The sequence below is a fragment of the Euleptes europaea genome, chromosome 7 (genome assembly GCF_029931775.1).
Source record: "Euleptes europaea isolate rEulEur1 chromosome 7, rEulEur1.hap1, whole genome shotgun sequence".
In the NCBI taxonomy this organism is placed as follows: Eukaryota; Metazoa; Chordata; class Lepidosauria; order Squamata; family Sphaerodactylidae; genus Euleptes; species Euleptes europaea.
The window spans coordinates 14,626,388-14,643,731 of NC_079318.1; the positions used below are offsets into that span (position 1 = coordinate 14,626,388).

The 17,344-nt window shown below is 43.7% G+C and overlaps 1 protein-coding gene across 7 annotated transcripts in view; it reads left to right on the plus strand.

Annotated features, from left to right (window-relative positions):
* The first annotated feature begins 1,890 nt into the window (after positions 1-1,890).
* The window catches only part of ARID1B (AT-rich interaction domain 1B), a 437,633-nt gene continuing 422,179 nt past the window's right edge, over positions 1,891-17,344 (plus strand). For all 7 annotated transcript variants that reach the window (XM_056853875.1, XM_056853877.1, XM_056853880.1 and 4 more), the window contains exon 1: positions 1,891-2,081. In XM_056853875.1, coding sequence (XP_056709853.1) covers positions 1,896-2,081 — 186 coding nt within the window. In that variant the 5' untranslated portion in view covers positions 1,891-1,895. The remainder of the gene's footprint in view (positions 2,082-17,344) is intronic.

The following is a 17,344-nucleotide window of genomic DNA, read 5'->3' on the forward strand; positions in this document are numbered from 1 at the left end:
GGAAGAAAAGGCAGAAGCCCCTTCTTGCCTCTTGTTATGCTTGGAGGCGCATTGACCAACCAAGCAGTTTTTAAGGTAAGTCCTTGATGGAAGGAACTCTCGCTCCCTCCCCCTGGGTCCAATGGAAGTGTGTGGTCTAAATGCAGACAACACCCCTCTGTTTGGGGGATTTAACTTCTCTTCCCTTTTTCTAAGTATTAGGATTTTTTCTGCAAACCTGGAGGGTCCCCCAAGTTTAGAGAAAAACCTCCCTTCTCTGAATGTGGCCCTGATACACAGATTTAAGAATCTGCAGATGATGCCATATTGACTGTTAGATATATTGATTGTAAGTGAGGTGAAGTTAAGGAAAACTAGAAAAACACACAGTGTTCATTAGTGCTTACAACAAAAATATTAGGAGGATAACAGAAAATAATATATGAAAGAAAACCAGTGAATGAGAGAAATAAGGCTCATTAGTAACTTAAGGAAAGAAATGCAACTGCTGTGTTTCTATAAGCAACTTTAGATAGAACACAGGAAACTCAGTATGTTTCGAATCATACCCAGTATTCATGTGTTTTGACTCTGCTAACAATTGTTTTTCTGGTACATTTCAACTTTCGAAACTGTTTATACAGCAAAACTGATTCACTTGGGATGCAGTGTTCTAAACCCTAAAACACATAGCGTTGGATCCTACGCATTGTAAGTGTAAGGTGCTCATGGTTGCAGATCTTTCCCACATCCCCCTTTCCCAGCAGTCTCTGTAGACCTCTGAAAAGGCGATGTATCATGAGAGCCCCATGGACACATTGTAATGGGGGCACAGGGGCTGCTATGAAGAGAAGAAACTGGCATCACCCAACTTCCTTGTGCACTAATGGAGCCATTTGCTGGGCATAGTCACCCTATTCTGCCTACCCACAGCAGCTCCCTGTGTGCCCCCACATTTTGTTTCTGGTGTTCCCATGAACACGAGCACATACTTGAGGGAGGTGGGAATATCTGCAGTTTGTAGGATCCAATGCATTACTAAAAAACATTAGATGCCTTTGAAAAGTCCAAGTACAGTAACATTAAATTTGGAACATTGTATCATGGTTCATAATGGTATATGCACAGTCAATTTTTTTGAGAATATCAGTAATTTTGTAACCCTGCCCGCCGAACCACCAAATTGCTTCTTTAAATTTGCTGAGTTGAAAAGATAGTTTTGGGTTTGCATACAGTAGCACTTTAAAGAGAAACAGCAGCACTTGCATGATATTTTGAGGTTTCTTTGAATAGCTGTGATCCCAACCCCCCAACCCCCCAGATGTTCAGTAGGTTGGTTTTCTGGGAAGGAATGCATACTGTAGTCCAGTACTTGTGAGATGATTGAAAAGTTTGTTATAGTGAGCCTTTATAGTTCTATGCAGTCATGTGTGCCTCTTTATCATGGGTAACTTTGGCAATGAGTTTCTGTAAGTATGCTATGTAATGCATAGCAAAGAAAAAGAAATCAATTTTTTTGATGAAGCAAAACAACCAAAAGGTCGAAAAGTCTTTCATATGAACTGCAGTTTATGACTTACTTTCTTACTGACCTGTACTACAAAACTGTGAGAGGGCAGTGCAGTTAGAACCTATGGCTCAAAATCTATTGGTGAGGAACTAAGCATGCATATGGATTGTTCCTATTGCCAAGTCTATGTGCTTGAAGAGTTTCACCATTATAATGCTGACTATTGTGTGAATATTTCATCTGGATTGTGGTTGTAATATATAAAATCACAAGTTACCTCAGCTTTTTGTATGTTGAAATTTATAAATATGATTTCAAAGTGGTATTTCAAAATACATCAACCATTACAATTCTTCATACGGGATATTTAATATATTTTTTACTTTCTCATTGGTAGGGCAACCCCATGGATCCAATGGTAATGAAAAGACCTCAGTTGTATGCAGTGGGCAACAGCCCTCACACCCAGACACAGCCAAGCAGTCCATACCCAGGGCAGTCATATGGACCTCCAGGACCACAACGCTATCCAATGAGTATGCAGACCCGGACTCCAGGTTCCATGGGAGGAATGCAGTATCCACAGCAACAGGTTTGTGGAGAGATTTCGTGTGCCAGTCCTTTATTTTGTTTCAGGGTGGGGGTGACTTAATTCTCTTTAATGATATTCAAGCCACAAAAAGTATGTCAGAAAAAAGTTTTCTTACATGGTGAAGTTAAGAAGGTACCCTGTTTTTATGGTATTACCAGATTTCTCCCTTTGATTCATACCCTTTGTCAACATCATAGCATATTTTTTGGTACAGGGGGAGGGAATACTGTTCACGAAAATTGCTCTCTTGGTCTGTAGCCTAATTTGTTTTTATTGTTCAGTTGTCATAAATGGGTCAGATATCTTTTCTTGCTAATAATATTTTCCTCATCTGCAGTAATCTTTCATGTTGAGCAATGTAGATAAACTGACGTGAGAATAATATTGGTCAATCTGAGAAATCATCTCATTTTTATAACAAAGCTGCTCTTTTAAAAAATGTTAAATTCTCTCTTTCTTGCTTGCCCTCTTTTTAGATATCATATTATGTACACACAAACACATATATGAGAAGATTTTTGCCCTCAACATATGATATGTAGATTGAATGGATCTCTTTTACTCTAGCAGATTTTTCTGTTGATGGAAACCTCTTCTCCGCCATATCTCAGAGGGTTAATTATTTATATTCTCAGCATACATTAGCAAAGATGCAGTCATTGTTTTTTGAACGGGGATAATAGATGAAGGCTATCCAGAGACTGTGCTTGTAAATCTCTGATCAGGCTTGTTATTGAAGCTTGTGTTCTGTTGCTAACACACGGCTTTATTGATAGTGAAAAGAAAACAGTATTTTCTCTCTGTGTGTGGCTAACTAGAATTAATTTTCCTTTATTATTTGATGTTAAATATGACAAAGATTGAAAATAATGATCTGCCATGCCAGTATATTTGCTACCATGGTATAGCATATTCAACAAGTAGCTAATTAGACGGTAACTATACATTCACCGTTTTGCTGAGGTACAGTGTTTCATCTTCTGAATACATGGACCACACAAGTTGAATAAATATAAGCCTGTATTATCAAATGGAGAATGTTGACGGTAGTTGTGATACAAATTGGACTGTTCAGTATTGGCTTCATGGTTGCCAGGATTGTGTCATGAAGCTTAGTTGCATGGAGAAGGAAGGCAGCATAGTTGATTGGTGACATGCAGCTTATTTGGGTGTACCATAGTGTGGCTGATACAAACAACAACTTTTAAGTTCTGTTACCAAACAGTTATTTTGAAGCAAAGAGGAACACATACAGTCTCGAGTTCTTGACGTAACTAGAGCCATGCTCTTCATTTTTTGAAAAGGAATTTTACTGTTGTTTTAAGATTAGTATTGCATTTTAATTGTAAATTACAGTCTAATTGCAAAGTAACCATCAGAAGGAAGTGATCTGGCACAGCGATTGGCTTCTGGCTCTGTTTGTCCTTCTGCAGCATGAATATAATAGGCTGAGAAATATTGTGGTTATGACTACTAATTCTCTTTGGGGAAGTAACAAGAAGATATTCTCCTACTGAGGCTCCAGCGTCTTGATTTGTGGGTTATTTCCTTCCATCATCGGGTAGGCAGGACCAATTCTTTTGACTTCCTGTCTCCCCCTGGTGGGAAATAGCCTGCAAAACCTCAGTTCCGTCCTGCCTCAGAAGGGTACGCAGGTCGTAAGCACAGCTCTGTGCTTGCTCAGCTTAAGTTAGCCTTTCAGGTTTTCTACCGTAGCTCCTTATCGATTTGTGTTTTTTGTCTGTTTGTTTGTAATATCCTACTGTTTGGGTGTTCCCTCCCTCCCTCATTGCCGTCCCTCGTTTCCCTTGTGAGATTGAGTGAATAGGAGCCCCGGTGTTAATCCCGGAGATTCCTATGGCAAACGCCTCAGAGGAGAGGGAGGATGGCCTCCTCTCAGTCTCGGACTACCTGCTGGTCCAGCCTACTCCGAAGAAGTCCGAGACGCCCACTCCCAATGCCCACAATGTTGGTGCCTTAGGGAGTAGGGATTTGGAAGGCTCAGCGCAGAGTGCGGATGATGCGCCTAAAAGAAAAAAAAGAAAAAGAAAAAAAAGGCGCGAAAAGCCGCGGCGGCTCTTAAAAAGTCGCAACGAGCTTACATGGCGTAAAAAAAAAAAAAGAGAAAGCGCTGTCACAGAGCGGGGGGCATGTCGAGAGCCGGGAAAAAGGATCCCGCCTACTCGCTGCATGCCGACGGCACAGAAGGCGCAACCCCCACGGTTTTCCTGGCGGCGACTCTGGACTTCCATCTGGAATTGGTAATGTTCAGCCACTGGCCCGGGGGCAGGTGGCCATTTTACCTCCTCCTTCCCGGCGGGCGGCCATTTTCCCTCCTCCTTCCTGATGACAGGAGTACAGGCTTCTACTGCCTTTCCAAAGGGGGGCGCCCATTTTCCCGCCACTTATTTGCCAGTGCCAGCACAACCCCCACCATCTCCTTCAATGACAGGGGGGCAATTCTCTCCCTCTGCTCCTAGGGCAGCTGCCCCGGTGCTTACCAGGGAGGAGGCAGATGAGTGGATTAATATAGCCTTGCAAAGACAGTGGCAGGCTTTTCATGCATATTTAATGAGAATTCCCCTCAGGGACCGGTTGAGTCAGCAACTTCCTCGTCTACCAGATCCCATTCCTTTGAGAGTGGGCAGGTTACAGGCCCTGGGGGAGGTCCTTCTACCAGTTCACAATGGCCTACCAAGGCAGCACTAAAATAATCTACTGATCTTAATATTGCTGGCACTAGCTCCCACACTTCCTCCCTCAATACTGATGAGTTTGACTCCGTGGACGAGTCAGCCCCTGTGGAGGAGTCACAGAGCCGCCTATTCAGTGGGGAGGATTATCAGGCCCTCCTGGCAAAGGCTATATTAGCTTTGGACCTGAATGAAGAGGCCTCCTCTACAGAGGACTCTAATTCTAAACTGAAACAGGAAGTGCCTGAATGCTTTCCTTGAAAGCAGCCATGTCGTAATTCAGTACCATTCCCAGAGTTTTTTCTCAGAGCCATTCAAGAGGAGTGGACCAGTCCTGTGTCCAATAAGCAGACGCCTCAGTCCATCAAAACACTATACACCCTCGCTCCTTTTGAAAGTACCTCTTGTGGATGCACCAGTGGTGGATTTGCAGTCCCCTGGCCTTGCGCCTGAGGACGGCATGGGATCCCTGAGGGATCAATTGGATCGAAAGGCTGAGTCTTTAAGCAGAAGGGCCCACGAGAACGCAGCATTAGCTATACAGGCCAATGCTACTACATCAATATTTGCTAGAGCCTCCTTCCTTTGGGTAAAGAAGCTCATCCAGTTGATTCCTTCAGAACATCATAGAATAGTGGGAGGATTAGAAAGGGTCCAGGACGCCATCACCCTAATAGCTGATGCCTCTCTGGACTCCATGTCCTTTACAGCACGATCCATGGCATCGGTAACCTCCATAAGAAGGGCACTGTAGCTCAGAGCCTGGCCAGCAGAATTTAAGGCAAAAACAAACTTAATGGCCTACCCCATTCAGGAAGGGCGCCTGTTTAGAGAGAAATTAGATAAAATATTAGTGGAGACGAAGGATAAAAAGCAGGCCTTGCCTAAACAATTTAAAAAGGAACCATGAGTCCCTGGTTTCCAATCCTTTCGTGCCCCACGAGCAACAAACAGGTATCGTTCTGACTTCAGAAGGGGATTGTGGAACGCTTCACGACCCTTCCGTAGGGGGGGCAAGTTCACCAGACCTCAGAACCAACCGCCCCGGTCGGACAGAGGTGACAAATTCCCAAAGAATAATCCCCAGTGACTCCCATCTGTCTCCAGTGGGGGCAGATTTTCTTTTCTTCAGTGCCAGGTGGACCACCTCACAACCAGACCACTGGGTCTATCAGATCATATCCAGGGGTTACCTCCTGGAATTCACATCTCTAAAAAGGGATCACTTCTTAAGATCTCCCATGCCACACAGGGCAGAGAAACATTCCAGAACATTAAAGGCCATTCAACATCTATTGTCTATTAGGGCCATAGAACAGGTCCCTGCCCTCGAAAGGGGCCTCCATATTTTTTACAGTCCCCAAAAAGAAAGGGAACTGGCGAGCCATCCTTAACTTACAATATTTAAACAGGCGGATGGCTCGAAGGCACTTTGTATGGAAACGGTGAAGTCAGTAGTGGATTCACTGCTCCCAGGCACCTTTATGATGGCAGTGGACCTGACAGAGGCGTACCTACACATACCTATACACCCTTCACACAGACGCTTCCTCAGGTTCACCTATGGACAAGACCATTTTCAACTTCGGGCCCTCCCCTTTGGGTTGACATCCAAGACCCTAGTGACAATCATTGCCACTCTCAGACAGGAGGGCGTCCAGGTACACCCGTACCTGGGCGATATCCTGATCTGTGTTCAATCAGAACACCAGTCCATACATCACACAGCAAGGGTGCTTCACGTTCTTCAGGAACATGGATTCTTATTCAATTTTCAAAAGAGCTCTCTCATACCCTCTCAGTCAATGTTACACCTGGGGGTCAGAATAGATTCCTCTCTCAATGCCCTATCACTGCCCCAGGAACGCGTTCAGAAACTAATCAATGTCTTTTCATCCTTAGCCAGAACAAGGAAAGCCGGGGTCATGTCCCTAGCGAAGTTGCTGGGATTAATGATGGCCTGTATAGCGGTCGTTCCCTGGGCCAGATTCCACTCCAGGCCTCTGCAGTGGCTGATTTGACCGTACCAGAGGGACATCGCAAAGAAGAGGAACAGATCCATTTCCCTATCCTCAGAGACTCGGAGGAGTCTTCGATGATGGACTGATCGAAGGAACCTGGTCAGGCACACCTTCTATATACACGGGGAGCCCACACAAGTGATCACAGACACCAGTCTGGAGGGTTGGGGAGCCACCTTGGCCACCAACTCTACCCAGGGACGATGGTCCACAGAGGAGACATCGTTACATATTAACGTCCTGGAACTGAGGCCGGTACGGCTTGCCCTCCGAGCCTTCGCCCCACTCCTCAGGGGGTTGCATGTCCTGATAAGAACGGACAATATAGTAACCAAGGCTTACATAAAGGGGGGGGGGTCCTGATCCTCTGCTCTGCATCGGGAAGCGGTGCAGATTTTTACCTGGGCCCAGTCAAACCTTCAGTTGATTCGGCCAGAACATATCAAGGGAGCTCTGAATGTGCAGGCGGACCATCTAAGCCGCCAGTTGGCAGATGAAGGAGAATGGTACTTAGACCATGCGGCCTTCTCTCAGATTACAACCGTCTTCGGAGCTCCCTTAGTAGACTTGTTCGCCTCCGCAGAAAATTGCAGAGTAGAAAGGGTTTTCTCGAAGGGTTTTACCACCCGGCAGCAGAGGGCATAGACGCCCTTCTGAGTCCTTGGCCCCGGGGACTTCTGTACGCTTTCCCCCCCGCTGTCCATTCTTCCCAAGGTTCTAAGGAAGACTGGGCCGAAGTCATCTTGGTGGCCCCCTGCTGGCCACACTGGCCTTGGTTCGCGGCTCTTCGTCAGATGTCATGCCAGGAACCTTGGGCTATTCCAACCCATTGGGGAACATTGCACCAGGGCCACTGGTGCATTCAGATCCTCACTGGTTCTCCTTGACCGCTTGGCGCTTGAACGGCAATCTCGCCTAGTTAGGGGCTACTCAAAGGAGGTAGTGATCACCATCTTAGTGGCTTGCAGACCCTCCACTTGACTCATATACAATGCGTCGTGGAAAGCATTTGTCCGATGGGCCAGATTGAAGAAGGTAGACCCACTCCGTCCGGGCATTCAGAGGGTACTGATTTTTTCTTTACAGGAAGGTCTACAGCTTAATCTCTTAGCCTCAACCTTAAGGAGACAGATAGCAGCGATGGCCACAGTTATTCCAGAACTGGATAGGGTACCTATTTCCAGGCACCAGCACGTCATCTCCTTTTTTAAAGGGTGTCTCTCAGACTCAACCACCGGTTATACACCGTTTTCTCTCATGGAACCTCAATTTGGTCCTTAGAGCCCTCACAAAGGCTTCCTTCGAGCCAATATGTACCATAGACATGAAGTTCCTTCAGATGACTGTCCTTTTCCAGATTGCAATCATGTCTGCGCGACGGGTTTCCGAAATCAGAGCTCTGTCCATTCGTGAAGGTTTATGTACCTTCTATAAGGACAAAGTGGTTCTGATACCAGACCCTACCTTTACTCGAAAGATAAGTTCTCCCTTTCACAGGTCGCAGGAAATCAACCTACCTTCCTTTTGTCCTAAGCAATCAGGATCAAAGGAACAGGCCTGGCTTACCTTAGATTTACGTAGGGCTCTACATATATACATAGACAGAACCGCTGACATCTGTCAGACTGATTATATGTTTATTGGTATCAGCAATCCCAGTAAGGGCAAAAGGATGTCGGCAGCATCTATTAGTCATACCCTTAGACTCTGCATCATACAGGCATATAAGGCCTAGGGAGTTATAGCGCCACAGGGAATAACTGCTCACTCCCTGCGTAGCGCGGCCTCATCAGCGGCCTTCGATAGACAGGCCCCGGTTGAAGAAATTTGCAAAGCCGCTACCGGGGCATCTATTTCTACTTTCGTTAAACATTATAGGGTTAACACGTGGGCATCGGCTCAAGCGGCCTTTGGCCGTAGAGTTCTTCAGCACGTGGTGGAATAGGGTGCTCTACCCACCCAGTTGGGAGCTCTTGGAGGTCCCACAAATCAAGACGCTGGAGCCTCAGTAGGAGAATGGAGCATTGTTTACTCACCGTGAATGCTCCTTCTCTCCTGAGGCGAAGGCGTCTTGCCCACCCGGCACAGGTTAGAATTCTTAGTTAAGGCGGAAACGTTAAGGTCAAGGTTCTGGAAAATTTTTCGAGTTAGGTTCCTGAGATGACCGTTTTCAACCAGTTCAGTCCTCCTTGGTCTTATTACTGTGGTCATTGTCGTCAATTATGTTTACATGTTTTTTATCAAGGAGCTTCATTCCTGTTGATAGCTAGGCAAGACTGTAACTGAGGTTTTGCAGGCTATTTCCCACCAGGGGGAGACAGGAAGTCAAAAGAATTGGTCCTGCCTACCCGATGATGGAAGGAAATAACCCACAAATCAAGACGCCTTCGCCTCAGGAGAGAAGGAGCATTCACGGTGAGTAAACAATGCTCCAATCACAACACTGAATTTTTATTTGAATGGACATCGAAGACATCAACACTTACAAATGAGTTGGCTTTGGGCAGCCTCCAGAAGATTATTGTCTTAATTTGTGACTCTCTAGTGATCTAAAGGTATTGCTTGTAAAGGATTCAGATTTGAGACTATAGGTTTGAAGATTTTTGTTACTATAATAACAATTTTTATTATTAATGTTGTCTTGGTTGTGTGCTGAAAATTTTGTCAAAATGTGTAGATAATTTTATAAGTTGTGAATAACATTGGTTAAAAATTGAGAACACATAATATGAAGTGCAACTGTTGTAATTCAGGTGACCATTTAGCAGAATTATGTCAAATGGCAGGAAAGAGTGAATGGAACGGAAGATGAAATCTTTCAGACTCTCATATCTACTAAATCTTGATTGGAATAGTTGATACTGCATGGCATGTTCCTCAGAAAGTAATATACACCTGCATGTATATGTACATTAACATGTATGTGTCCTTGCTTTTCAAACTAAATACTGGGTCTTTATAAACATTTAGTTGAATTATGGGAAAAACCCACGAGGCTTAATTCATGATTCTAAAACTTACCACAATGCAATAATAATGAAGTCTCATTACCTGTTTGATAGAATGATGGTTTTTAAAGGACCCTCTTCCCATAATCTAGACCCCAGTACAAGGTGAAACTGCCTACCTGCTAAAGAGACAAATGTTCCGTTCTGCTTTTGAAGTTTTCCACAAAATGACAGCACAGTTATGAAGCTAAATGCTTGGGTTTACTCTTCAAACTTCTGTCCAGAAAACAAATTGATTAAACTGGTCCAAATCTGTAAAGGAACTGTCAATAGTTATGCTGAAGAGATTATTTGTTGTATTTATTTCCTGCCTTTCTTCCATCTCGGAACTCAAGATGACAGTCACAGGATTCCCAAAAACCCCCACTCATGCCCATAGTGCCTAACTTGCAGTATCATGTACCTTCTAACCATGCCCTGGGGCAGATTTTCTCATTCCTGCATAACAAGTTGTGCCTGTCAACATTCTATCACTTGGACCCTAACTAGAAGTGAATGCAGCTTACCTGTGTGGTAGAACACATGTCTGCTCCAGAGCTGTAAAGCCAGATTGGAGGTGGTTTGAAGTATCTGAATGGTAGGGAGAGAGATATGCAGAACTCTTATCCCAACTATCATATTTATCACACTGCACACTTTCCCATAGCACCATGTCTCAAAGCTAGCATTGAGAGCTAAAGTAAGCCCATTCAGGAAAAATGTGACTGGGGGTTGGAGTAGTTCAAGAAGCAAAAAACTTTCAATGAGGAAAGTGTTTGGCACCCCTCTCTTGCCTGCTGAAATTGTTTCCCCCCTCGCTTTTAGTGGTGTGCAGAACAAGCCACCTTCTAAAATGTGCTGCCATAGATTAAGGCCTTTCACAGCCATTAAAGGTACAGCCATCCTATCCATGTTTGGAAAGCCAGACGTATTTGACTTAATTTTCTTTGTATGTATATTCACACAGGAGCTTTGAAAACCAAATATATTTAGCGTCTTAAGATCTCTGTACCATTATGTTGCACATCCTCATACTAATGGAACTGATGTGTACAAAATTGCCACCATGGAAGCAAAAAGAAATTGAGAAAAGATTTTAAAAATGAACTAACATAGTATTTTAAACTTTTAGGATGAAGCGCATTCATTCATTAAAGAAGATTCAATGTCCTTCTTCTAAACCTGCACATGCACACATTCTAATATTGCATGGCTAGTGAATCTTGGCCAAAGTCTCAAGATTCTTTGGAAGGAAAAAAACCTTTTGTAGCTTTTTAATGGCCCTGGGTAAAATTCTGTTGTCAGCAAATCAGGGTGGCAAGATTGCAAAAAGCTGGGGAAAGCATGCATCTTTACTTGAAAGGCCAGCAGACTACTTTGTCACATATTTATGAATATGTTTCAAATTATTAAGGAGCCCCGTGGAGCAGAGTGGTAAGCTGCAGTACTGCTGTCCAAGCTCTGCTCATGACCTGAGTTCGATCCCAACGGAAGTTTGTTTCAAGTAGCCGGCTTAAGGTTGACTCAGCCTGCCATCTTTCCGAGGTTGGTAAAATGAGTACCCAGCTTGCTGGGGGTAAAGGGAAGATGACTGGGGAAGGCACTGGCAAGCCACCCATAAAACAAAGTCTGCCTAGTAAACATTGGGATGTGACGTCACCCCATGGGTCAGGAATGACCTGGTGCTTTCACAGGGGACTTTTACCTTTACCTTTTTCAAATTATTGAGTGTTGCCTTTGATGATCTACAATATTTAATTAGTTTTATTATCCATAATTGCTGGTTAGCACACTCCTTATGTATTTGATGTACTAGAATAACATTTCATTGTGGAAATGTCATCACTGGAACATATAGTAAAATCATTATTTAAGAACAATTTGCATAGGTATTTCTTTATTTGGAACGTTTCTGTGCTGCCTTTCCACCCAAATAGGGTCTCCCACAGCAATGAATGTAAAAACATTATTTTAACATTAAAACCTCCAGACATTAAAACAGCATTTAAAATATAAGCGTATCATTCAATAAAACTAAGCAACACCCATAACAACGAGAGGGTGAGAGCCAATAATGGTTAGTAGGGGTCTGCCAAAGAAAACAAGTCCTCACCAACTGGAGGATGATAGAGAAAGACAAACAAATCTGCCTGGGGAAGGAGTTCCAAAGTTTCAGCATCATGACTGAGAAGGCCTTTTCTCGGGTTGCTGCCTGTTTAATTTCAGCTGGCAAGAATACTTGAAGCAGGGCCTCTGAATATGACTGGAGTAGATGAATAGGTTCATATGGGAGCAGGCAGCTTTTAAGGTGTGCTGGTCCCAAGCTTCAGGGCTTTAAAGTTAAATAACCAGCACCTGGAATTGGGCTCAGACGCAAATTGGAAGCTAGGTTAGATAGAACAATACTAGAATGGTATGGTCCCTACGACCCACTCCAGTTAGCATTCTGTACCAGCTGTAGCTTCCAGATAGTCTTCAAGGGTAGCCCCATATACAGCACACTGCAGCAGTCTAATCCAGATGTTACCAGGACATGCATCACAGTGGCAAGATCTTTCTCACCTGGGAAGAGCCACAGCTGGTGAGAGGCATCCAAAGTCACCGCTGCCACCTGTTTATTCAACGGGAGGCCCGGGTCCAGCAGCACCCCCAGGCTATAAACCTACTCCTTTAGAAGGAGTGCAACCCCTTCTAGAACAGAAGATACCCCATTTCCTGGGTCAAATTTTCCCCCCACCAGTAGCTCCTCCAATTTTGTCAAGGATAAAGTTTTGGTTTGTTAGCCCTCACACATCCCAAAACTGCTTCCAGGAACTTGTTCACGGTTTCCACAGTCTCCCTAGACTGTTGGAACCACTAGATAGAGCTGAGTGCCATCCACTTATTTGTGGTAACTCGGCCCGAATCTCTGGATGCCCTCTCCCAGCAGCTTATAAAGCCTGGGAGGCAAGATGGAAGCTTGCAGGCCCTGTAACCAGAGGGCAAGGGGTAGAGCAGTAGCATCCCCAGCACCTACCTTTGAGCTGGGACTGAAACCACCACAGAGCAGTGCTTTCCAGGCCCAACCCTGAAAGGTGGTCAGAAGTATACCATAGTCGATGGTATCAAAAACCCACCAAAAAGTCCAGGAGAATTTACAGAGTTGCACTCCCCATTCCATCTCCCAGCACCAGTCATCCACTAGGATGACCAAGGCCATTTGAGTCTTATAGCCAGGTCTAAAAACAGATTGGAATGGCTCCAAACAATCTGCTTTGTTCAAGAATTGCTGCTGTTGCCCGGACCCCACTCATTCAGTCACCATGCTCAGGTATATAGATTAGCCATTCTTCATTGTTTCCTGTGCGGATACATGTGTGGATGGTCAAGAGTATTTTCTTTGCACTGTGCATGCTGACTGTAACAAACAAGAGCTTTACCTAAGGGATGGCATCTTGGCCATCTTCTGGTCACTAGGGGTGTGGAGGGGGGAGGTAGTTGTGAATTTCCTGCATTGTGCAGGGGGTTGGACTTTATGGCCCTGGTCATCCAACTCTATGATTCTATGATTCTAAGTGAAAGTTCAATGCAAAACGTTTGTGCTTATGGAAGATTTGTAGTCTAATCCTATGGATGTTTGCTTAGAAGTAATCTCATGGAGCTCCGTTAACTCTGGGGCTAACTTCTGAGTAACTGTATAGGGGAACTGGTGGGATGGGAGGATTACTGTTTTACAGGTGTAGGAGGGTTTTATGCCCCCTTTCTACTCTGTGCTCCCATTGCTGTTCCTGCATATGCTGAACAACCAAGTCCCAAACTTTGCAAAATGCTGCATTTTGAACTTTTTCCTTTTGCTGCCTATGCTCAGACAAGTACACACAAGCAGAGACTTGAAATAGCTGGGCGTAGACTTGCATAATTATCCTTATAAGAGAGCACTATTCAATATTTGCAGACTTTGGATTCAAATTTAATGTCCAGGCCCATTGAGCTGCAGGGATGTGACAGGAAGTCCTGTGACATCAGAGTCACATGATAGGAAGAGGAAGGGCCAGAGCTTTAACTCTATTGGTGGGAAGAGTCTCCGTCCTACAAATGCACATGGAACATTGAAGGGCTTCTGGGTGGTGGACAAGCCAGGCCAAAGGAAGAGCGAAAAAATCAAGGGAAAGCTTTTGAACTTGCTTGTGGTAAAAAAGAATACTCTCCACCACTCAGTGACCTTGCCTCACTGTCATGCTGTTCCCCTTAAGTGTATGTGCATGGAGAGGTAGTAGGTAAGGCGCCCTTGGTTTTTATTCAAGTGAATTTGCAGCTGGTCCTTCTAAAAAGCAGGAAAAAATTAGCAACTCTATAAGACCTCATGATCAAGCAGGTGGGGCTCCACAACTCACTTGAGGTCCAAAACCCATGGGACATAGACCAGTGTAGTATGGGCAGTGTCCTTTGGCTCTGGAGTATTTACTCACCAGAATTTTTTTTTTTAAATCTTGCCTATTGGTGTCTTGGCAAGTTGTTTTGGGGCAGTGCTGTGCTATAGTGATGCGTGAGGTAAGGGAGAGAAGACCGGGAAGCATTGCTCTTCTCCAGGAAACAATTCTTACCACAGGTATCCACCCAACTGCAAGGCTGGGATCAAGTCAGGTTAGTGTCACAAGCTGTGGTCTTTAGTTGGTGCAGCTGAAAACCCTGGATGCTTCACACTTTATGCTAGTCTTTAAAGTATGCACACATGAAGCCACCTTATACTGAATCAGACCATTGGTCCATCAAGGTCAGTATTTTCTGCAGCAGTTCTCCAGGGTCTCAGGTGGAGAGGTCATCAATTACTGCCTGGTCTTTTAACTGGAGGTGCCGGGGATTGAACTGGGACTGTCTGCATGCAAAGTGAGCCACAGCTCTGCCCCCCCTTACAGTACAAGATAACTCTGGTTGGGTAGCCATGTTAGTCTGTTGGAGCAAAATTAAACAGGAGTCTAGAAGTACTTTAAAGACTAATGTAATTTATTCCAGTATAAGCATTCATGTGTCCGAGCTTACTTCCACATATGTTGGAATAAAATCTGTTAGTCTTTAAGGTGCCAATGGACTACTGTTTAATTTTGCTGTAGAGCACAAGGTCTTTTATAAATAAGATGTGTGCCTGGAGGAAGCAGCATGCTGGAGTAGCAGTCCTATCTATGTCAACAAGACCAGCAACTCTGTTGTCCTCCAACCATAACATGTGAGTGCTAATTCAAAAAATGTAAAGTACCAAAGCCCATATACAAACCAGATATCAAGACCTTGGCTAGGAGCAAGAAGACATTGATCATCTTGAGATGTTGTAGGCATTGTTGCTACAGAAAGTACTATTCAAGCATCCTTTTGTACAGGTTTTAGGCTGGCTGGAATAGCTATCAAACGTTCAATAAATTAATGTACCTTGTCATGTCCAGTGAATGTTCAGTAGAGTGGATGAGCCTCTATAGCAATAGTGATGTGATTATCACACAAGATTATTTTTGAAGGCCATACTGGGAAGGGTGCGAGTGGAATATCCTTACATAGTGATTATCCGTTACAGAATCAAGTTGCATTTTGGTTCATATACAGCCAGAATTCACTGGTCTTGGAAAGTTTTATAAAGAAATAAGGTTTTCTAATTAGAGGTATGTTTGTATGCTGTTCATGCTGCTGGGAAATGTTTAGTGTTTTCCTCTTTCTGTCTGATGCTAAGCCTCATTGGCTAAATTGAAAAAGGTTGTTCATGGCAGGGTAAGGCTTTATGTTGTATTGTCTCCTTTAGAATTATCTTTTCCATTAAGTATAATTTGCTCTGCAGAGGGAGGTGAGCATGGATTACGGATAATGACAGAATCAAATTTGACATAAGAAAGAAACTTTACGGTAGCTTAGCTCTACATCTTAACAGTGGTCATCTGATATTGTTTATTGAAGAAAATCTCTAAAGTAGTACAATTGCATTATTATGGAAAATAGAAACATTACAATTATTTCTGTCTTTTCTTTACAACAACATAGGGAATTGTCGGTTAAGGAGAAAATGTTTGCTGCCTTTGCAGAGCAATGCCTTTTCAGTTGGATGGCACAGTATTTTTGGAAAATACACTGAGACCAAGTTACTTGTTCATCTTCCTATACTTAACGTTAAATAATGGGCTGATTGTTGAGGTATTTTGTTAAATATCTTTGTGTCAAACATCACAACTTGCTTGTGTGCAAAATGTTCAGTTTCAGATGAGGAGCTGTTCAGAATGAAATGGGACCCCTTGTATCACATACAGAGGCTTTATGGATTCCATCAAAATGTAAAATTTCTAAACTTCCAGAAAGGAGGGTTAGCTAGGATTAAAGGGGGGGGGGGAGGAAAAGCCAGGGGATAGTAGGAAATAATCTGCTACTCCCCCCCCCCCATTATAGATCGAGGCCAAATAATCAAATGCAGATCCCAAGTAGCAATATGTCATGTTGTGGACTCAGGTCTTCAAGGTTCTTGTACTGGCAGAAGCATTTTTTCTCTACAGTGTGGCATCATTAAATTGATCTAATTTTCCTATATAGAATGCACTTTCTCTATGCTTTCAGTGTGGAAAAGCAGACATAGAGTAGCCACGTGCGTAATGCCATAATATGGTTAATTAATTTAATTCCTTTCTCAAAGATGAATTGTATTGGTGTACACAACATGACGTGTCTGTTTCAAATTAGGTAATAGTGATGAAATTTAATTTTCTTTTATCTTGGGCAGTGCTCTTGGAACGTGAGGAACTGAGATTGCTTGGGGTCTGTCTGGACAGAAGATCATTGGGATCTTTCCATTGTTTCTAAGTTGGCCAGGCATTTGGACAGTGTTACCCTGTGTTAGTGATGCTATTTCTTCAACTTTTGAAAACTGCTGGGATCAGATTTGCAACTGAACAAAGTTTGAAGTTAGAGGTGAGGTAGCTACATTACATATCACTGGTAAATAGCACCATCCTGAATGGAATGGATGGAGATGCCAGACATGCATAAGTCTTCAGTAAAGCTGGTCTTAAGGTTTGGGGAAGTGTGACAAACACTGAGATATAATGCATAAAACTGGAGAGTTGTGTGGACCATGAAGTGCTAGGTATAAAAGCTCACCCAGCCTTGAAGCTCGTTTAGTAGACTTGCCCTGTGCAGTGTCCATTCAGGCTCAGAAGAGTGTAAGTTTTCTTAAGTTGTCACTTTGGCAAGTCTAATTTCACCTGCTTCAAAGGGCTATTGGGAAAGTATAGTTGGATAGCCTCATGCACACTGCCCCAAGCTGCTTGGAAAAAATTTGAGTAACAATGAGATTATTAAAGAATCATAACAAAACAACGAATGATAAAGTGGTTTTATGGTGAATAAAAAAGGTAAAGGCTGTCCCCTGTGCAAGCACTGGGCCCAGTGGTGCAGAGTGGTAAGCTGCAGTACTGCAGTCAAAGCTCCGCTCATGATCTGAGTTCGATCCCAACGGAAGTTGGTTTCAGGTAGCCAGCTCAAGGTTGCCTCATAAACATCGTGATGTGACATCACCCCATGGGTCAGTAATGATCCGTTGCTTGCACAGGGGA